Genomic DNA, 22544 nt, shown 5'->3' on the forward strand with positions numbered 1-22544 from the left:
TGGTGGCGGGGAGAAGGTGGAAGCACTGCTGGGGCTGGGAAGGTCTTTCCTGGGGGATTTTTGGGTCGGGGTGCAGCCCCTCACCCAGGCACTGCTTTGAGCCTCTTCCCTGTCTCCGTTTGCGGGATGCTGGTGGGACCTGGCTCCTCTCTGAGGGCTTGGCTTCAGCCCCAGCTCCTTGGGAAACCCAGGGAAAAAAAATCACAAGGCTCAAATGTCCCTGAGCCCCCTCCCCTGGGGATGGAGCCATTAGCCCCCCAAAACCCCACTGCAGTGCAGGCAGGGACCCAGGACAGGCAGATGCTGCCAGACACAGGACGCCTGCCCCTTCTTCCCCGGGGGCAACGCACCAGGCTTGGGGTGGGCAAACCTGCACCAAGATGCCCAGCCAGCACCTTTGGGCTGTGACAGGGTGATCCATGCTCCCTGCAAAAGGACCTTCCTTTTGCCTTCTTCCCCCTGCAAAGTGAGAAAAACAGCTCTTCTCCTCCCAACACACCCTCATGTCGGTGCAGCCCCTGGCTCTGCTGAGCCTCTGTCTTTGCCAAAGCTGGGAATGGCTTAAAAAGTCTCCTCTGGCCAGGGCTCCACGTCTCCCCAAGCCACAGTGGGAAGGCGAGGGGCAAATCCTGCATCGCAACAGCGATGGGGATGAGGTCTCACGGCCGCCTCGTTCATCTGGGATGGCTGGGACCCTGTGGCAGGGGTAGGAGCCCAAACAGCTGGAAAAACCCCCACTAAAAATTGACATTAATTTATTAGAATATTCATGATAAAAACCAAGATTCTCTTTACATGTGTTTTTTTTCCTTTTTATACAAGAGAATTTTCATTGCTTTTTTCCTCCTGGAGACAGAGCAGGGCAGGCAGGCAGGCGCAGGCAGCGACGTGGGCTCACGCCCCAGCATGACGAAGCCACGTGGATGCCGGTCCCCCGGGGTCCCGGTTGGGACGTGGAGCGGGTGGGCGCACGGAATGGGTGCCCACCAAGGCAGCGGGGCAGAGACGACGCGTGGCAAGGCACGGCGCGGGGAGGGGGACGACGAGTACCCCGTGGCATGGGAGAGACAGCACCCGTGGCAAAGGGTGGCAGGTGGGGGACGAGGTGACACGATCGAGCACGATGCAGGATACCCCAGAGCCTGGGGAGGGCTGTAAGTCACCTAAACACCCAGCACTCCCTCCTAGCCAAGCCTTGGGGAAAGACGGGTCCTTCTAAACTCAGGACACCCAACACCTCCAACCGTCCTCCTTGGTGGGGGGAGACTGTCCCCCTCCTGCCAACCTCTGGGCCCCAACGTGTCCCCATGCTGGGCGAGCCGGCCCCCAGCTCTTCCCCAGCTCCTTTTGGTTCCAGGGAGACAAAAATAATCCCCGCCTTGTAGCAAATGCAACCCCTTGCATGCCCCCTCCCTGCGCCCGGGGAGCCTGGACACCATCTTTGGTTAAGGAGCAGCCGGTGCTGCTGCTGCGCAGGCACGGGGCGAGGGGCTGAGGCTGGCAGAGGGTCCCCATGGGGACGGGTGACAGGTAGCGGTTCCAGGAGGAATGGAGAGGCCCAGGCTTGCAGGGCCACTCAAAGCGAGGGGGGACCCAGCTCCCCCCTTGCATGGCTATAGGATATTTATTTAACAAGACCTGGCGTGAAATGCAGGGCCGGAGGAGACGTTCCCGGGCGGCAGCTGGCCCCGTGGGGGAAGCAGCCAAGGCAGGGAGCAGCGGCACGAGCCCAAAGTCCCTGGGAGGGTGCCGGGTGAGGTGGTGGGTGCACCAGCCTCGGCACAAAGCCTGGCTCCCGTCTTCCCATCTCTCCGCTCCGGAGCAAGGCGAGGGGACAGGTAAAACCCAAGCCGGAGAGAGGCGAAGCTGTGCCGTGGGGCAGCCTCCATGGACACCCCCAGCTCCCTGGCCAGAGCCCACCCCGTGCTGGCCGCAGCTGCTCCGAGGAGCCGCTCGCAGGTCCTGAGTGGGTGGGCAGCCTCTGGGAAAGCCCTGCTGGGGCTGCGAGGCACCTGCAAATCCCAGTCCCGGGCGGTAAATTGTCCGTCACCCACAGGCCACGGCAGCCGAGGAGCCCGGTGCTTCCCGGGCGCTTCTTCCCCGTTCCTTGGGGCCAGCCCATGGCTTGCTGGGCAGAGCTGTCCTGGTAATCCCAGTCCATCCAGGACAGTCTCCCCTTCCCGAACCCAGTGTGTAGTGACAGAGGAAACCAGCAAAAAGGAGAGCAAAGAAAGAACGAATGAAGAGAGAGAAACCATATAGAGGCGCGTGAGGCTTCGCGCGCCAGCTGCTACTGCCCCTTGGGGATGAAGGGTTCCCCCTCCTCCGGCTCCGGCCGAGGCCCCGGGTCGCTCAGGCATCGCAGCATCCGCTGGTTGCTGGGGCTGTCACCGGTCCCCGGGGTGAAGACATCATCGGTACCCGGGGAAGAAGGCTCCTTCACCCGCATCACCAGCCCCTCCTCATCCTCCTCGGGCGAGGGTGGGAGGCCGCCGCAGCCCTTGGGCTCCTCGTTCATCAGGTCCACAGACTCCGGGGACTGCGGGGAGGCTGGGTCGATGGTGATGATGGGCAGGTTCTCTGAGTCCGCCTTGGGTTCGTAGGCCAGTGGGTCTGGGGAGGTAGAGAGGGGTCAGGCAGGGCCCATCTCATGTTATCATGAACAAACTGGGTCAGGATAACCTGGGGAAGGGAAGGGGGGTTCTCAGGGGACCCCCAGCTGATGCTTCCCAGATGTTTGGAGCTGGGATGCCTGGGCTCACTCTCTCTCCAATTTCCAAGTCTGCTGTTTAATTCCTTTTTTTGATCTCCACATCCCATCTGGAGCCGCTCCAGCCAGCCCAGCCCTGCTTCCCAGGATTGTGCCTGGGATTGCAAGGGGTGAAGCTGCCCTCTGCCGATTAACCGCTGGCTCCGCAAGCACCAGCAGCAGCGTCACCCCCTCGTCACACCCTGTCACACTGTCCCCAAAGCAGGGAAGGACACACAGGACAGGAAGAACGAAAGATGGCAGAGCAAATGTGTGCTGGAGAAGCCGCGAGTTCAGGGGTCTTGGGGCTGAGCACTCCTGGTCCTCTCCCCTGCAAAGGGCAGGGAGAGGCATGGCCAGAAATATGGGTGTGTGGATGGAGCAAGCTGGGCTCCACCGACCTGCCAAGCTCACTTCCAAGCTCACTTCCAAGCTCACTTCCTAGTGGGAACTGTGCTGGGAAGCGAGCCGGGTGCTTCTGCTCAGGCAGAGCTCGGGCTTGAGAACTGCAAACCCCTGGGGCTTGGCTGCCATTGCCACAGGGGAGCGGGATGGGGACGATCGGGGCTGGAGAGCCACGGAGGAGCTAAGGGGGTGCAGGACAACACAACCTCCGAGTGTTTCAGCACCAAAGTGCCAGCAGCGGCGCTCCCTCAGCAGCTCAGTCCCACCTACCTGAGCCTATGCGAGCCCGGGACATGGTGGGCGAATCGAGCTTGTGAGCCGGCACCGTCAGGTAGTTGTTCATCTGGAATCGGAGCACAGGGACCGTCTCCATTGGAGTGGCAAAGGTAAATGGGGAAGGGGAGGCAGGGAATTGACCCCAGGCCACAGGGATGAGCAAGAAGCAGCAGCGGGATGCAGAGGACACGTGCACGCATCCTCCCAGCCGTGCTGCAAGGACTTGCTCAGAGCCTGGGGTGATCAGAGGAGCCCCAAGGCGTGGGGTCACCCACTGTCATCTCAACTTCATCCCCCTCCCCATGCAGGACACCGATGCCCTTCCCAGGTTGGGAAGCCCTCCTCGGCCCCCCCGTCCTCCCCAGCAAGCGGCAGCATCCCTGCTCCAGCGTCCCCTTGACACCTTCTGTTCCAGCTGCCGGGCCTTCTGCCTCCGCAAGAGCATCTGGTTCCAGGCTTCCTCGTAGGGGTCGGCCACAAGCGTGTGCCGGTTGTAGGATCGCAACTGGGAAAAGGCCCCAAGGAGACAGGTTAAAAAAAACACATGGAAAGGCAAAGGAAGGTCACGGCACCCGTTTCCCTTGGAGATGGATGAAACAACCACCAGTGGGCAGAGCATGTCCAGGCAAGCTGGTGGCTCGTCCCTTGTGTGCTACCATGGGATGCCTGATCTGGACCCACTTAGCCCAGCGAGGGTTTAAATGCTGGGCTAAGCCACCGACCGAGGCAGCCTCCCCCTCCGCACTATTCCAGCACCATCCCAGGAGGAAAAGCCTCCTGGGGAGGGAGAGCCAGACCAGGAATATGAGGGGCAGGAAGACAGGGACACCAGGGGTGAAAGGCCCAGCTGGCTGCTGGTGGCAAGTGGTCCTGGCCACCCCCAGGGAAGCAAAGGGCGTGTGCACAGTGCCAGGGGACACCTTACCCTCTGCCTGGTTTTCTGCAGGTTGTTGCGAAGGATTTTCCGGATCTCCTCCTCCTTATCCTTGGACAGGGCTGGAAGGATGCGCTCCACAGGAAGGGTCTTGGGGTTGATGTTCCTGCGTAGACAGACAGGATTCAGAGTGACATTGTGGTGGCCACGGCAGGCCCCAATGTCTGCTTGACCTTCGGCCACTAGCAGGGAGCGCTCAGCCTATGCCAGGGGCCTGTGGAAGGCACAAGGTGGCCAGGGCCGGGGAACTCACTGGATGGAGACGGTGGAGACAGCAGAGGGGATCTTGCCTATGCCCCCACTCTCCACCAGCTCGATTGCCTGCTTCATCTCCATCTTGTGATAGAAAGCGATGAGCTGGGGCTCCTTGGACCGCTCCCCAGCAATCAGGCACTTCTTCACATACTTCTTGTTGAAGCGATTCAGCCTTCCCGAGGACATGGGAAAAGAAGGAGCAGCGACACATCAGACCTCCCCCTGTCCCGGCATCCACTCCCCGCTCCTCATTGCTGGCCCAGGCCAGTGGAAGATGGTTTGGTTCCCACCAGCATGGGTCAGACCAGGCTTCCCTGACTCCCTCCTGAGCCAGGCAGCCTCCAAAACACCCAGCAGCTGCTCACACCTACAACGGATGGTCCCGAGCTCCTGCAGGGACCGGCCACTGGCAGTTCCCACACTGCTGTGGGCACGTTGTAGGTGGTGTGGCAAAGGGGTGCAGCCCTGCAGCCCCACTTACACCCAACTCAGGGCCGTAATTTATCAAGGGGAGTCTGTGTGTGTGTATCACAGCCCAGGGAAAAATCCAGCACAGGGCTGGAAAACCTGCCAGGTGGCGATTCAAACCCTTCCCCATCTCGCCCATGGATCCCCTGAGTCACCAAAGCTCCGCACTCACTTGTCCTTCCAGTGGTGATGCCCATAGTGACCACAGATATCCTCAATCCCTGTCAGAAGGTGATCCAAGAACTGGAAGGGAAGGTCCAAGGCATAAGCAGCTCACAAGGCTGTTGCCCACCCTCTCCCCACCCTGACACCCAGGCTGACACAGGGGTGAGGGCACTCAGGGGGTGCAAACTCAGGGCTGTGGGTCCAGGATGGGCCTCAGGAGGGCAGCACGGTCCTACGCAACCGGGCTGCTGCTCTACCAGGCACAGGGGAGGTCTGGGTCGGAGCGGGCACTGGACGACACAGATGGGGGAGAGCCCTCGCTCCGTCCCCCCTTACCTTGGGCACTGATTTAGGGGCAGCTCCCACTCTGTAAACCCGCCTGGTTACAGCGGTGGAGGTGGCAGAAGCAGAGAGAGAAGAGGGCTAAGGTGGCGAAGAGAAGTGCGTGGGAAGAGCCAGCCGGGCGCAGTGGGTTACCTGCGTGTGGATTTCTTCGTTGATGGAGCGCTTTGTCTCTTGCTTCTTCTTCACGGCCAGCAGGTCCACTAAGGGCCGGATGGTCATGCCCTAAGGAATGAGGAGGGTGGGTTAGACCTCTCCCCAAGGCACACCGGTGGGAGCAGGATGGGTTCAGCACAGCCGAACCACGGGGCTTCGCATTGCCGGTGTCACTTGGCAGTCTCAAGAGCTTTTGGAGAAGGGGGACAGTGACAAGGTCAGGGATGGAGGCTGGGGACGTGCTCCTCACTCTCCGCACACACGTGCAGCTCACTGAATAACCCCCTTTCCCTCTGAAACCACACCGTGACCACCTGCGTGCCACCAACCTGCACGAAAACTGTGAAGAAGATGACCGTGATGATGGCTGTGAGGAACATGTCCCTCATGCCGAAATGCTTATAGTCCAGGAGGTAACAGAGGGAGAAGGCGATGGCTCCCCGCAGGCCCCCGTACGCGATGATGAACTGGTCCTTTGGTGTCAGCTTCACAATTCGGAACTTGTTGATGAACCAGGTGAGGACCAGGACGCCTGGGGGAGTGGGGCAGGGCCTCATGTGAGCAGATGGTGAAGGATGCCCTCCAGTCCCAAAGAGACACCCCCCCCCGCCCCGCTCCTGGCAGCCCAGCTTGCAGCACAGTGCAGTGTCACCCCCTCAGGGCCATGGGTGCAGGTGGATGCTGTCCTGCTCGCTCATCCCAACACCCCTCATGAGCTTCAACCCCACGTCTACCACAACCATGGCCTTAACCCCAACTTCCCACAAAGCCAACCACCAGCAAGGCTGATGCCCACGGTGGAGCAGTGCCAACCAGTCAACACCAGTCTCCCCAGCAAGGCAAACTGGGGTCTCGTGGCCCTGAGAGTTGCCCATCACCCAGGACCATCCCCAAGGACTTTGCCACCACACTGACACCTCACCTAAAACCCTTGCAATGAGGCAGAAGAGGAGCGTGCTGATGACAAAGGTCCAGTTCCAGTAGTGGTGGCCAGCCACGGTGGAGACACCCAGGAAGATGAAGATGAGGGTTTCGCTCACGCTGCTCCACATCTTGAGGAAATACTTGATGGTCGTGTGGGACTTGTGGGAGATGTTGGCTTCCACATACGGCCGCATGACCACTCCAGAGGCGATAAGCCTAGGGGCAAGGTGGGGGCACTCAGCAGCAATGGGGACATGGGGACAGCCCCAACCCCTGGCCCTGCAGCAGTGTTTTGTGCTCTTATACTAAACCCCAGAGCAGGACAGGGCTTGCAAGACATAAGCAATTATTCAAGGCCTCCAGAGAAGGCAACACTAGGTTTCTCCTTCCCCTTGGCAGGGCAGGAGTAAGCATCGGAGGCAGGCAGCACAAAACCATGTCATCTTGAGTGCCCAGCAGGCCCTGCCTGCTACTGTGTGCCCAGGAGAATGGGCAATGGGCTGCCAGTGCCCCGGGATCTGTGGGACAACTAAGAGAGTCGCTTCCCTCATCTGTCTCCCTGCATATCCCAGCCCAAACACACCTCTGACCCTCACTGGGCAGGTACTGGCCATGCTGGGACAGCCAGAGGGCTGTGGTTACACCAGACTAAATCCTCCAAACGGTCCTGGGGGCAGGAGGGCATCTCATCCCACCCATGCCCAACTCACGCCATAATGCCAGAGAGGTGGAAGAGCTCAGCAGAGAGATACGCCATGTAGCTGTAGAGGAAGACGAAGAGGGGTTCGATGACTCGGATGTGGGAGGTGAAGCGGGATGTGAAGGCAGCGATCACCCCATAAATGACACCCACGAAGACACCGCCCAGCGATACCACGAAGAAGCTAAGGAAGCCGAGGATGATATCGATAATGGTCACCTGCTCGAAGTTGGCAAACTCCTCAAAGAGGTGGTAGAGGACCTGGGAGGGAGAAGGGAGAGGGTGGTTCAAACAGCCCCGCTGGCAAGAGACAGCCTCATCTCAGAGGAGACCTGCATAGGGACCTTCCTTGGGAGAGCAACAGCAAAGGGAGCCAGGCAGGGACCCAGCATGGCACACCTGAGATGAAGTGTGCCAGTGCTTGGTGACCCTGAGCTGGGTCCTGTGCTTGACCAAGTCTCATGCCAAAAAAAGCTGGTGGTGCATTGCTGTAAAATGCAGACCCGTAGCGACCACCTCCCCATCCTCTGTGGCTCACAGTGACATGGTGCCATCAGAGATGTGTCTGGGAGAGCGCTGCTCTCCAACACAGCCCCAACCGCTGTCCTAGGAGGGGGCTTCGGTCAAGGTCTGAACCAGCCAGAGACTGTTTCTGTTTCCCAACGAGCAGGTCAGGACAGATCCACGCTGGGGGACACCTGACAGCCGCATGGAGAGAAAAGCCAACATCTGCCCTGGTCAGCACAGAGCACAGCCCAAACCCTTAACGCAGCTTTGTAGCTAAGAGGGCAACCTTGCAGAAGGAGCCCACCCTGGGCTGCATCGCCTTCTCCCACACCCAGACACATTTCCTGGAGAGATTTTAAAGCAGAAGCTGATGCAGGTGTGTCAGGATGGGAAACGGGCTTTAGGGCATCCTGCAGGGATGGCAGTGCTTGCGAGCAGTGGGCAGGTGAGGTGCCAGCTCCAGCCTGCCAGGGCTGGGTCCTGGGACACAGGCAGGGACAGATGTGACAGCAGAAGGCAAAAGCATTCCCCAGGGATGGGAGCAGGGACACAGACCCTGCAGGCAGCCCCTCTGGTCAAAAGCGGGGAGAAGTGCCTGGGAAAAGCCCTGTGGTGCGACAGCACGTTCATCGTCACCAGGAACCTCGTCAGCAGCATGCTGAGCAGCCAGCTCCGAAGTGGACAGCTGGGATATGGGAGAAGAGCCAGGAAAAAGCAGTGGGTTAGAAGTAAATTTAGAGGTCAGCTCTGCAGAGAGGAGGACGCCACGCTGACGGCCAAGCCAGCACCTGGACACAGACGTCCTTTGGAAATGGCATGACCCCAGAGCAGGTGGCCTGGCCCCCGAACCTCCCCAAAGTCCCTGCAAAGCTGCTGCTCAAAGATTGGGGCTGAGGGGTGACCCAGGCGGGATGCCAGCCTGGCCGCAGCCCCCGCAGCTCCTCTTTTGCCATGGCTGGCCACGTCCTGCCCTCCCACCTCCTCAGTGCTGCAGCTGGGGGACAGCAAGGAAGACTACATAAGAAAGGAGACAGGAGGGAGCAGCTGCTACATGGCAGTGCTGCCTGACCCAGCGCCAGCCCCTCCACGCTCCCGCTCACTTCCCCTGGCAGGACAGGCATGAGCACGGCAGCAGGCAGCAATTTCACCCAGCAGAGCAGATTCCCAGGAGACCAAGGCACTGGGCACAGTCCTGCTCTTCACTGAGAGGCAGCAGCTGGCTGGGCACATGCTCTCAGTCTCCTCAAACCACCAAGTAAAATGCTTCGCCTTAACCCACCTCTGCGGTGTTTTAGGCTGCTATATTTAGCTTTGCACCTGCAAAAGGTTAGAAGCAAGCAGAGCTGCCGCAGCTCAGCTGGCAGGAGGCACCTGGCAGCTTGCAATGACCCAGTCTATGGTTCTGCCCACAGGGCTTGACTGATAGCTGCCAATCCTGGTGCCACCACCCAGAGATGCTCCACCAAAGCGAACCCCATGCCTTTGGCCAACCCCCCTCATCCACTTACGACCGTGACGGCGTCATTCAGCAGGGACTCCCCGAAGACCAAGATGTGGAGCAGCTCGTTGATGTGGATCTCCTCAAAGACGGCCAGCACGGCCACCGGGTCCACAGCCGAGATGATGCTGCCAAAAAGCAGGTTGGCCAGGAGGCCAATGTGGTTCAGGCCGGGGCCGCCGAGCTGGCACACAGCATACATCAGGCCACCCAAGAAGAAGGCATTCCAGAGCGTCCCCACCACGGCGAAGATGAGGATGGTGCCCAGGTTCTCAGTGAATTGGCGCAAGGGGAGGAAATAGCCGGCATCCAAGATGATGGGTGGGAGGAGGAAGAGGAAGAAGATGTCCGACTTGAGAATGGGGGGCTTTTCACCCACCCCTTTGATGAGCCCCCCAACCAAAAGGCCCACCACGATGAGCAGGCAGCTCTCAGGAACGATGTTGGACACCGAAGGGATCACGTGGAAGCCTGGAGAGGAGGAGGAGAGAGCAAGACACATGTTAGCTACATGAATGGAGGATGCTCTCTGCAGGAGGACACCCCTGTGGGAGCCAGGGACCAGTTCCCAGCCCTCACTGCACTCTTCAGGATCATTTACTTTTTGCATGCCTCAGTTTCCCCTTCTAACTCCCTTCTTCCCCATGGCCCCAAGCTGTAAAGTGGAAACTGCAGCTTCACCAGACCCACGTACCCTGGCATTGCTTGATCTCAGGCCAGAAAATAACAGTGAGTCCCAGTTCAACAGGCAGCAGCCACCCTCTGGGCATCCCGGGGTCTCTCGGGGACCCCCAGGCCCCCACGACAGCCGTCTGCGGCACAGGCAGTACTCAAAACACAAGCTGTCGCTGGCTCCAGCTCTTCCCATCGCAGCTACTAATCCTGAGCGCACGTAGGCACTGGCATTTACCTCCCGTCAGACAGCAGTCTGCCCACCCAGGAGCCGTTACACCCAGCGTGCCAGGCTCTGGCAGGAGGCAGCAGCACAGTGCCCGTCCCTGGGTGTCCCTGACACAGGGGACAGGGAGGGAAGCTGATGCTCGGTGGGTTTGAGGATGCAATTGGAGCAGCTCCTTATTGCCCCTCCTGCAGCTTCAGGAACAAGCTGGGAGGTTTTATACGACAAGTTGCAGCAACACAACTGCCTGCTCCTGGGCACGGAGCAGGGACAGGACATATCCTCATGGTGCAGGGCTATTCCTTGGGGTGCAAGGTAAGAGGGAACTCGTTTTCCCCTTTTAAATCCCAGCACGACCCCAAATGCAGGTCTCCGAGCCAGCCGTGACCCGCTGGCATGACATCCACCACACACCCCACAGCTTGGCAATGCAGGCATCTGCCTGCGGGTCGGGCAGGTAGCACGAGGCCAACCAAAGCAGCACTTCAGCCAACACACCGATACCCACAGAAGGATTTTGGGTTCCCTGGATCCTCTCCCAGGCTTTATAATTATTATTTTGAAGTGAAGCACATTTGTTCCCTGGCAAGGGAAGCGGTTTAAAATAAGGAACCCTGCTTTGGCATCCCGTGTTCCTCCATTCCTTCCGGCTGGGCGGCTGTGCCATCTGCACATCGTTTCACAACAGATAAAAAAAACCCCCTCCCTAACGAGCCACCATCCCGCTGACGATCCAGAGCCGCTCTGCGTCGCGCCGAGCCCCCTCGCCCCCCCCCCGCCGAGCCTGCAGGGACCACATCTGCGCCGCGGTGCTGGCTCATCCCTCCTCCACCTGCGCAGCCGAGTGGGGAAGGTGCCGCATGAATCCGGCTCCAATGGGAAAAGCAGCCGCTTCCACAATCCCTCCCTAAGGACAGGCAGTGATTCAACTACCGGCCATGGCCATGTCCACGCACAGGTCCCCAAGGGCAGGATTAGACCTCAAATTGCTACCTGAGCTGCAGGCACTGCCTCCAGCATGGGCAAGCACAACACTGCAGAGGCTGGAGGATTCATCACACCCAAGGCTCCACGCAGGTCTGGCCGTGCCATTTTGGCAGTGCCCAGGTGGCTCCGATGGGTCTCGGGTGCTGGATCGATGTGGGAAGGAGTCTGGTTTCTACCTCGGCTTTGCTGCAGCAGCACCGATCTCTGAGCAAACTGCTCTGTGGCCTTTGGGTTCGGACATGAGGGGAAGCCAGGAGGAAACGGGAAGCATCCGAGCTTCCTCCCAGTGCTCTCCCAGTGTCTGGCCACCGGCATTCAGGGACCTCCTGGTCTGGATGCGGTTCCTGATTTACCCCCATGGGATTTTTCTTCTGTCTCTGATCGCCCCAGAGCCCACGTAAGTGCTGAGCACCCCAAGGCAGCCCGGGCAGGAGGTCCCCATCAGAGGGGAGGCGATAAACCCTTTTCCAAGCACAGCTCATGCAAACGCCAGGAACAACCGGCCCTTCCAGCACACCGGGCAATTGACCGTCTCAGCATACGCCAGCCTTGGCCAGAGTAAGGTTTAAAGCCACACAAGCAGCGAGAAGCCTGCAGCAAATCAGTTTTCGCTTGCTAAGTACGTTCAATCATGAATAAAACACAAACAGTAACAATTAAGCATCTCTCACTTCTTCCCCACAGGCCCCAGGATCCCATTAAACTGGAACATTCGCGTGCTGATGTGAATTCAATGTTTTAGAGCCTTTTTGTAGGGCCCTAAAAATACACTCACACGGGCTGCATGTTAATTATGCCTTTGATTTCGCTGAATCTCAGCCATTTTTTGCTCCCTGCTTTCTCCACTCAGTATTTTTAGAGCACTCGAAAGCTCATCGGTACCAATCTGTTGCTGGGATCCTGCTGGGATCCTGCTCTGAGTGCCAGGCCAGCATCCCGCTTCAGGGTGGGGGTGATTAATGGCAAGAAACACTCTCGCCGCAGGGGCGATGCCAGGCAGGGGTGAACTGGTCCGATCCCAGCTCTGCACCTGAATTTCTCTGCTGGAGGAAGAGGAAGGCTGCGGCGGGATGCTGGTTGATGAGAATGCCCAGCCACGGGCACAACCAGGGGCAGCAGGAAGGGGAATAAGTTTTGGTAATAGCCTTAATAATAACAATAATAAGCCTTAACAACCCCCCAGGCTCCTGTTCCCGGCTGCTTTAGTAAAAGGTTATTAGCACAGCAGGTAGCTGGGTTGCTCGCCTGCCCAGGTACCTACTGCTGCCACCAGCCTGTCCCCAAATGTGGTGGCCCTGCTGCAAACCGGGACTCATCTACTGCAGTGGGAGCTGCAAATCCTCTGCCGCCAGCACAAACCCGGGATGAGCCAGGAGGCAGGGGGGGCACAGCGAGACCCCCATTGTGCCTTCGTTTTCTTGCCGCAGCAGAAGGGCAGGAGCCAGCATCCGAGAGGTCTGCCTGGCTAGGAGGGCTGCGCCTGCTGCACGGGAAGCACTTCCCTAAGGAGCGAGGAACAGGAACGGAGAGGCAGTGCCTGCACCAGGCGTACGAGACTCCCGGCACGCCGCTGCCAGCACACCCTGAATAAACAAGTGATGCAGGAGCAGAGGGGATGAGGCAGCTGGTCTCCGGCGCATCCGCATCCGGAGGATGAGCAGGGATGCGCAGGAGTGGGCAGGCGAGTACATGGAACAGCTTTTCCCATGGAGAAGCACCCACTGGGTTTCAGCTGGTTTTCCTGAACCCCACCAGGAGGGAAGTCCCCTGAGACCCCATTTCCCTGAGAGCAACCTGCAATCCCCAAATTACCGGCATGGGGCACGCAGAGTCCCCCAAGTTTCTTTGGAAAACAAACTCCATGGGAGCAGTTCCCCTATCAACAGCATCAAACTATTAAAAGCAAGACCAGTTGAGTAAACATCAACGCCGAGAGCTTGAGCAAACAAGGAAAAGGAAATCCAAAAGTTAATAGTTCCTATTAAAATGGTTCCTCGCCCACATCACGCACCCCAGCTTGCATGTTCCCAGCAAGGCAAACAGAGGGATCGTTCTCTGCTGGTGGTCAGCTCTTCCTCGGGTTAGGGCAGAAAGGAGCTGGGGAGTGGCTTTCCAGTTTTAACCACATTCTAAGCACTTAAAAGACAGGAGGAAATCATCATCCTTCAAATTAAAATGATTTTGGCCAAGGAAAACTGTTGCAAGGCGATGCTCATGCTGCAGAAGTTTGCTCTGCAGCTTTTGAACATCAGTTGTCTTCATTTTGGTGTCAGCAGATTTGCACGGGGCCATTTCTACCCAAGAGCAGGCAATATCAGGAATTTTCCCCCACTAACTTCAGTGGTGGCAAGAACCACCAGTGTCTGCTGGATTGTGCAGCAAGGCAGATTATTTTTCCCCTAGGTGCATAAAGCAGGCTTGCATTTTGGAGGCTGTGGAAGCTGAACGAAGACACCTGAGCACGGCCCCAGCACAGCCAACCACCTTTGGTCTCCAGACTTTGCAAGGGCCAGTCCTTGCCCCAGCAAACGCAAGGACTCTGATTTCAGCTGCTGAAGGTTCATCCCCACCCTACCAAAGGGGAGCCGGGCTGCTTTTCCCAAGGCCCTGGTTGCTGGCAGATGCAGTGCCATGTAAATATTTACTCCCAACCAAACAGCTTGGGAGAGACTCTGACCTACGTGTGGCTTTTTCCTTCCTCGGCTGTATCTGGGTTACCGCAGCCCCAGTGCATGGGTCGGATGCTGTGCCTGGCGTTATATAAGCTCCATCCAGCAGCGTCTGCTCCTTCCTTGCCTAATGACTCAAACCCCACCATATCTGATCTGCTTCCATCCTCAGCCTGGGCAGGAAGAGCCTGAAGGGATATGGAGGGAAGGGACACAGAGGAAAGGGTGCCGGGCACCCAACCCAGACCCAGCATCACCACCCAAAGGGATCGCTGCTGTCAAAACGTGCCGGGTCCCACACGAGCACTTGCCTGAGGCGATGCTTCTTGCACGGCAGCTAAAGTAGAGGCAATCTCCATGCCCTGAGCTGCTCACAGCAATTTGAAAACCCTCTCACAAGACCAGAAGGGAATGATTTGCAGCTCTCAAACCAACAGCGGCTGTCAAGGGGGCTCTGGTGCTGGGAACCTACTGCAAAAGGGAGCAGGGAGCAAACCCCTTTGCTTAGCCCAGCCTCATCCCACAACAGAGAGCCCCAAGGACCAGAGGTGCTGTGTCCAACAGCACCTATAAGGTCCCCTCCCTCCCCACCTGATGGCATTTCCCCGTCCCACCCATGCAGGACTTCTCCCTTCGCATCACCCTGGCTGCTGCAATACAGCTCCACATGGCATGGGACCCAAGGTCAGGCTTAGTCGGACCTCTGGCAGTGCTCCCCTAATTTTAAAGACCTCTCTCAAAGCAGTGCAGAAAGAACATTTTAATCAAACACTTCAGAAGAACACATATGATGAAAGAAAGGACGCAAAGCCTTCACGCACTTCCCTGCTCCAGGCCAGATCTGGGAGACATCTGTATCTCCCCCTCCGGCTCCCAGCACGGGGACATTGCTGGAGTCGGAGCTGTAAGAGCCCCTGCAATCCCCACAGCCCTGAAAAACACTGGTGTTCAGAGGCAATAAATAGAAAATAAAATTTAAAAAATATTTTTATATCTATATAAATATATAGATATAAAAATATTTCTCTCTCTCTATATATAAATATATATATAATGCTGATGCTGGAGGCAGCCTGCACCACGAGACAGCGTGCCAGCCCTGGGGACTGTGGGGTTCCCCCTGGCCCCCAGAGCTGCCGTGCGCTCGTCCCCATGAGCCAGACCCACAGCTGGGATTGCCATCAGCCATCACATCCTCCTAGAGCTGCAAATTGAATTTGGCTGGGATTAACGTCCCCTCCTTTCATAGGAGGAAAAGAAACATGAAGGAGGAGGGAAGAAAACCCACTCGGTTGGTGTTTGAGTTGGAGCTGGATAAACAGGGGGAGAAAGGAGGGAAGGAAGCACACAGCATGGCTGGAAGGGCTCAGCACGTTCATGGTTAAGCGGGATGCTCCTGCGGCTTCACCCCGCTTCCCAAGCGCCCACGCATGGGGAGTGTTGCAGGAAAGCCAGGCTGCTTCCAGGAAGATGCCTAGTAGCTAACAGGAGGCACAAGAAATGAGAACGGTTACAAAAACACCCCATCCTCCCAGGCTTCAGAAGTTTATTAGAGCGGCTGCAGGCTCCAGCAGGCAGGCAGCAGCCCCGAGAGAAATTACACAATTATTAACCAGGGATTAGACAGCTCTTCCACCCCCTGGATGATTTTTTCTGAAAGGAGGTAGATGAGGGGTTAGTCTGGGTGAGGGGGTGGTGAAGCCCCCCCCCCCCAAGTGATGCTCGCTGCAGCCCCAGGGACCCATGGGTGCTTGTTTGGGCTGCAGGGTGGGACCGAGCGGCCGCGTGGCTTGGGTGCGGAGCGTGCTGCGGTGCTGGAAAAGCCCTGGGAGAAGGCACGGGGTCCGGGAAGGAGGCGGTGAGGGGGAGCAAGCATGCTCAGAAGAGCTGCCCTTCTGAAGGACACTGCAGAGAGCACCGGCTGAAGGAGACACACGTGTCTCAGCAGCACCAGTGCCCCTCCAAAGGCCACTTTAACCCTTCAGAATACCAGGCTGGCAGGGTCCGGGTGGGCCACACAGAGATACAACAGCCCTGTGTCATTAGCAAACCCATGGACCCGGTGACGAGGGATGCAGGCGGCTGAGGACATCTTCCCACGCTCTTGTGTGACACGGGGACCACGGAGAGCCCTGACATGTGGATGCTTTGCTGGATGAGCCACAAAGTCACTCATGTGTCATCAGCCAGGGGGACTAGTCATCTGCAAAGCCATTACCCAGCACTATGCCCTTCTTCTTTCTCTGCTTAGAAGAAATAGCGGGGCAGGGAGGAGAGTTGGGGCTGGGCTCCAGGGTCTGCAAAGCACAAAGATCACTCTGACCTGGTTTTCACGCTCTGTATTTTGGGGTGGTAGAGGGTCGAGGATGTGGGGCTAAGCCCCAAGCAGGGTTAAAGCCCTGTGAGGATGGCAATGCAGGAACCGAATGTTTTGCAACCGGCTCCCAGGGGAAAACCTGTCTCAGGTTCCCAGATTTTGGCCGCAGTTTCTCTCCATTTATCCCCTTTCCTCCCAAAAAACGTGCTGGGTTTCTCTCTTCCCCGGCTCAACCATCGGCTGCTGCTGCAGTTGCCCAAACATCAGCTGGGCTTTGCTGATTGCTGGTGGCCTCCAGCACAACCCTCATGGGATGTCTTGTAGCTGCTGGGAGCGTGTCTCAGCCCTGATGTGCAGCCTCCCTTGTAAAATGGAGTCAGATCCATCGACCTGCCTGCAAAGACAGGGAGTGAGGAGCCTGGGGAAGGGCACGGAGAGAGAGCTGCATGTGCCCGGCACCGGCGCAGGTACCAAATGTAATGGGGAAGTCTCGAGGGAAGGGGATGAAAATTGAACTTGGTAGAAAGGAATTAAATAGCTGGTGATTTACACCTAAAAATAGAGCGAGGCCACGGCTCATGTCACCCTGCAAGGGGAGGTGGTAAAACCATGATACTTAAATTACATCCATTGCGACTCACAAGCTCCAACGTCCACCACCTGCCCTGAACCTCCAGCCCTACCGAGCACCAATGCGGCTTGCCCCGGCAGCCACCCCGCCGGGACGGCATGTGTGGGGGCCCTGCTGCAGCTTTGGCTTTGCCAAACCCTGTTCTGCTTCACCATGGAGCAGGCAGGGTTTTAATGCAGGTCCAGGTCTCCTGAGTGCTCTCCTGCAGCTCCCTTTGGGCTGGTTTCAGCAATCTGGGTTGGTTGGGGCAACCTTTAAGAGAAGCATTCATTGGCCTCAATGACCGGAATGGAAAAGTTTTGATTTCCACTCCAAAATGACATTTCCTCGTTAGAAGTTGACTGTTGTTTTTTTTTTTTAAAGACACATGTACAGAAAGAGCTCCTAAGCAAAACAATTTCCTCCAGATCAAACCAAATGTTTCATTCAAGCCTCATTATTTTCTTGTTGCTAATTACGGAGAAAAGCCAAGAATCAGGAGTGTAATTAGTTTATACTGCTTTTTGTGACTCACTGAGTTAATGCAGATACCACACAGGGGCCACACAGCCGGCACCCACCCAAACCTCGCTGTGAGCTTGGCGTACAAAGCGAGCACAGGGAGAGAAGGGAAAAGCAAAACACCTAGCCCTGATTTTGGGGATCACGCTTCTGTACCCCAGCCACCCGTGAGCAAGGCTCTGTGACCAGCCCGATACGCAGGACTCGGGTTAAGATTCATAAGCATCCAGCACTGCGCTGCAGCCTCCAGACATTTTTAGTCTGCAAGAAGTGGGGATCAAGTACAACCATTTTGTCTGCTTTAAGCAGGGCACATCCACATGGGATGCAGGTGGGGAAGGAGATGAAGCCTCGTGCTGCACCCAGGCTGGGTCCCCGCAGGGTCTGTCCCCCCTAACACAAGGTGCCCAGCACAGCCCAGCTGCGATCGTGGCCAACTCCCAGACCTCCGTTCTGAGCTGAACTGCACACAACGCCCCTCCAAGTCCTGTTGCTGCCGTCAATAGCCATTAAGACCCGTTGCTAGTTGCCAAAGGTACGGTTTTATTTTCTCTCGGTGTGATGTTACCATCCCCCTTGCCTACAGACCTTGCTCAAACAGCTGGGTCCCACCTCGCAGCCGCTGAATTGCCCCTTGTTTTCCCTCTCTTCCTCCCACGCTGCAAACAAACCGGGGGCAAATGGAAAGAGTTGCCTGCGATAGGAGACCGAGAGCCGCCTGGTACAACCTCCAGCTCACTCAATCTATCTCATGTATTCAGCCCTAACGCCTACGGCGAGGCAAGCGTGCATGAGAAGGTGACCTGCCTGGACCCTGCCTGCTTTCCAGAAGATAAGAACAGTGTTGATAGCATCAGGCCAGCCCACAAATGAGTCAAAACGTGAAAGCTACAGAACAAAAAGCAGACAGTGTCAGGTAGCAGTGTGCAACAGCCTTGATGCAGCTTAGCCAGTCAACCACAGCAGCTTGCACTGGCCCGGCCCTGGCAGACCTTGCAAGGACTCGTGCAAACCGGCTTGGTCAAGCCCTTAAAGTACAGCCACGTTAGCAAAAGCAGGCAGTCCCGCTAGTGCAGCATCACAGCACCCAGGAAGAGCCCTCCATCCCAGGCAAAGGGCAGATGGCTTCTCTGCATCTCTATTGCCAGAAGGGGCTGGCAGGGGGTTTGCAGCAGGGCTGCGATGTCTGACGGTTTCCCAGTTGCACCATCCTCCCACAGCAGCAGTTTGCAGCCAGTTCCCACTGGCAGGCCCTGAATAAATTCTCCGATGGGAGGGGAGATGAGTCTAGACACCTTGCACCCCTGATGCAGCTGGAGAAAGCAGACACACACTTGCCTTTCCCAGATCTCACTGTCCCCTGGGAACCTTTGGGGAGCAAAGCCCATGCCCCAGAATACGATAACCAGAGAATAAGCTGCAGCCAGAGCCTTCCTCCTCAGGAGGATGCTGAGAGCTCCCCACACCCCGTGCACACAGGGGATGGATGCCAGTGCATCAGCAGGAGCGATGCTGGTCTGGCACTCTGCAAGGCCAAGGGGCCAAGGAGAGGTGCAAGGCTGTGCTATTTCATGCCTGGAGCCTTTCAGAGAGCAGTTATTTAGAGCCTTTTCATGCATTTCAGCTGCTAGGATAAGCAACGGCCGTGGGGACTAATGATAAGGGGAATGGGTCCGGCGTGTTGTCAAACCAGCCGTTATGGCAGGGCACGGAGGGGAGGGTGAGCAGGCGGGCACCGCTCCTCCCCATCCTGCACCAGCCGCTGGCACGACACGGCTGGGAGCACAGAGGGCGAGGAGCTGAGCTACACTGCCCACGAGCCTCTGCGCAGGCAGCAATAGCCGTGGCAGGGCAAGGGCAAAGCCTCTTCTGGTAACCCAGTGCCTGCAGCAACTTCATGTAGGAATGTGCCTCTAATTCTCACCGTCGTGCCAGGGCCATGCCTTCCCCTGGGAGCACCTACTCAGCCCCCTCCCGGGGCTGCTAGCTCTGCTGAGGGCTGTACCAGTCGTGGCAGGCGTTGCCTGGCTCCAAAGGGATGCAGGGGTGCCAAATTTCACAGCCTGTCGATGCAGCCCCCTCCCAGCCATGGGCAACGTCAGCAGAGAAATACCCAAGGATGATGACGGCACTACCAGGAAACCACAAGGTTGTTCCTTTTGTGTAGGGCTGGTTTCGGTGACGCAGAAAGGTCCCAAAAGGGTAAGCAGCCTGGGGAACACAACCAAAAGCATCACTGCATCCTGCAGCAGCTGGAGTCATGAGCTGCATGCAGATGAACCCAGCTCCCTACCTGCCCTGACACCCCCCTAGAAGCAAAACGCTCCCCTTGGCAAGGAAAATCTCATTTTCTCTGCCCAGAGCCCTGCTGGAAGGTCGTAGCGGAGGATGGTGCTGAGCTGCAGCCAAGTGAAACACGGATGTCGCGGGACCTCAATGGCAGCGCTGCAGTGCTGCAAAGCGGGAGGAGGATGCAACGATCCCAGGCACGCAGGAGAGCTGTGAATCATCTGCAGGCACCCTGGATATCAGCCTGCCAGGATGGGCGGACCCCCCTTGCAGAAAGCCGCTGTATACACTTATAAACAAGCTGTTTACGCAGACCAAGAGAACTTCAACAATAACAAGAAGAGAGCTCTTCCTTGGGGCCCAATCCAGGCTCAGCACCAAAGCACAAAGCTGGGGGCAGGCGGCTGCTCCTTGATTTGCAGTTTGCCCGCTCAGCAGTTCCCCCATCCAAAGGGGCTGTGTCCCTCTCTCTTCCCAAGCACCCGGCATGAGACAGCTCAGGGAAACCCGCCGAGACCTTTGTATGGTCCAACACTCGGTGTTCCCTGCAGCTCTGCAAACCAGACAGCAAATGTTCGTGCTGCTGAGCCTGCAACTTCGCAGACATGTGCCAAACAGCCAGCAGCAATTCCTCCCAATTAAACCTTGCTGCCCTGACCCAGAAGGTCTGGTCAGCCAGGCAAGCCAGCAACATCCCGAGCATTGCCTAATTCTCCCCCCTCCAACTCTAAAAGATACACTAATTAATTAAGATCAAGCCAAACTAAACAGTTGGCTCCGCTGTGCTGCATGGAGCAGCTTGCAGCAAACTCTAATTGTGGCGCTGGCATCCATCACTGGGAAAGGGACTCATCCTGCTCCCCGTCTGCACCGCTCCACCTTGTGTTTACTTGCCTTAGGCTTAGGTGTAGGTTAGGCTTAGGTTTAGGAACCAGCGTGGCCAGGGTTCCAGCCCAGCCAGCACCTCCCTGCAGAGCTGGCCCTGACCTGGGGCGCCCACTGCAAGAGACACGTTCAGAGGAGACCCATATCCAGGAGAACCTCCCTAAAACAGGCAGAGAAGTGCCAAGTTGCAGCTGCGCTTGCAGGCAGGGCAGGGCAGGACAGGAGCGATTGCTGCCTCCCTGAGTCACCCACCCCTGATTCAGCTGGCAACTCACAGGCAAGCCCTAAAAAGCCCATTTTTCCCCCCCCCCGCGTACTTCACACCAGGACGCCTGCACGGCCCCACACGTAATGGAAAGCAGCAGCGCAGCAGGCAGCCCAAAGGCAGGCTCCCGGCAGCTCACAGGGAGGATCCGTGCAGGCAGATGTCCCTGAGGGTTCACGTTGTGGGAAGTGATTACAACAGCAACCTTTTGGGACCAACATCCTCCTCTGACCAGGCTGGGACGGACCACAGCCTGCCGCTCGCCCAACGGCACCTTGGCTGGGTTAAGAGAGCGCTGGTGAACACAGCAGGGAGGACAGGGAGGACAGCATCAGCCTCCCGAGAAGAGAAAGTGCCCATACACTACCATAATGCACCATGACAGCAATCTACAGACCCGTTTAGTAGAAACACTTGAATTATTTTTTTTCCAAGAGCAGGGAGAACCGATGCAGCAAAAGCACGTACCCTCATTTTATCTCTGAAGCACTCACAAGAAATTAACAGATCAATTGGGAGTCTTTTATAGAGCTGGTATTAATTTCCTCCCAGCTGTAAAAAGGAAATGAGAGACAAAAGACATTAAATGGACTTGCCCAAGTCCCCAAGTGAACAGCATGAGAGCTGGCGTGAGAACCCAGCAGCTCCCAATTTCCAGTCCTATGTTTAGATAATGCTTCTCCTTCAAACCAGAAGAAAAGCCAAGGACACCCTGCAAGAAAAGCAGATATTAAGAAAGACCTAATTGCTATTAAAGACTGAGAAACCATGGCGCCTTGGACTGTCACCCAACAGCTACAGCATTTCAAGTAGGGAAGAAAACACGGAGCCAACTGGAGATGCTGCTGCAGCAAGCAGTGATGGCTTGGGAGGCTGCAAGGCTTGGTCCCATCACATTTTGAAGAAACCTCTTCCAGATCCAGCTGTGCACAGCTGTGAGCAGAGCAGCTCTCCTCCACCTCTCTCCAGCTCCAGAGCTGCCCCAGGATGAGATGCTGCAAAAGCCAATGTTCTCCTCCAGAGGAGCTTTGAGAAACCAGTAGAGGGTTTGGTGCTATGTGCCAAGGTGGCTATTAAAAATCTCCGGTGACTCGCGGGTACCCCAGTAACCTCAATCCCCGCTGACTACATTCCTCTAACAGGCACGTTACAAAGCCACTCCCAAACCACAGGCTGAGATTAGCAAACCTGTTTAAAGCCTTCAGGTATGCTCCACACACAGTTTTTCTAAGGCAGGACTGTATGAAACTTTACCAGCCTGTGGCATTCACCCAGCAGGAGCTGGGCACACAGGTACAGAGGTGCACAGAGACAAACTGCCATGCAAGTTTCTGCTGCTGTTGCTCCAGGACTCATTTTGACTCTTCTCCACCATCTCTGGATGGGTGCATCATGCAGCCAAGCCAGCAAGGCTAGGCTCTCCCTGGCACAGATAGTTTACATCAGAAAACTGAGTTTCCTATAGGGCAACAGCATCCTCATTTGGATTTATATCCTTCAAAAGCATCAGAACAGTGACAGCAGCTGGAATTGAGCATTTTGAGGAGGTCTAATAAAAGAAGGTCTAGAAAAACTGCTTATGCTCCAGGGAAAAGGGCTAGGAGCTAAACATAACCAGTCACCAGCCATGCTCTTCCCAGATTGCTTCAGCTGTCGCAAGACACGCTGGATGCCACGAATAGCTGTGTTAGGAGGGGTCAGCATAGCATGTCTGCCTCAAGCT

At 57.0% G+C, this 22544-nt stretch overlaps 1 protein-coding gene across 1 annotated transcript in view; it reads right to left on the reverse strand.

The window, feature by feature from the left end:
• Window positions 1-1591: 1591 nt before the first annotated feature.
• Window positions 1592-22544, reverse strand: part of SLC9A1 (solute carrier family 9, subfamily A (NHE1, cation proton antiporter 1), member 1) — a 30354-nt gene continuing 9401 nt past the window's right edge. Inside the window, exons 2-12 of the mRNA XM_010576164.1 lie at window positions 9390-9850; window positions 7385-7635; window positions 6673-6890; window positions 6080-6282; window positions 5730-5819; window positions 5260-5330; window positions 4618-4791; window positions 4356-4470; window positions 3834-3935; window positions 3425-3497; window positions 1592-2613 (exon numbers count right to left, since the gene is read on the reverse strand). Of these exons, the coding sequence (XP_010574466.1) occupies window positions 2291-2613; window positions 3425-3497; window positions 3834-3935; window positions 4356-4470; window positions 4618-4791; window positions 5260-5330; window positions 5730-5819; window positions 6080-6282; window positions 6673-6890; window positions 7385-7635; window positions 9390-9850 (2081 nt within the window). The 3' untranslated portion in view covers window positions 1592-2290. The remainder of the gene's footprint in view (window positions 2614-3424; window positions 3498-3833; window positions 3936-4355; window positions 4471-4617; window positions 4792-5259; window positions 5331-5729; window positions 5820-6079; window positions 6283-6672; window positions 6891-7384; window positions 7636-9389; window positions 9851-22544) is intronic.

The sequence above is a fragment of the Haliaeetus leucocephalus genome, unplaced genomic scaffold, assembly GCF_000737465.1.
Source record: "Haliaeetus leucocephalus isolate CR32 unplaced genomic scaffold, Haliaeetus_leucocephalus-4.0 Scaffold517, whole genome shotgun sequence".
In the NCBI taxonomy this organism is placed as follows: domain Eukaryota; kingdom Metazoa; phylum Chordata; class Aves; order Accipitriformes; family Accipitridae; genus Haliaeetus; species Haliaeetus leucocephalus.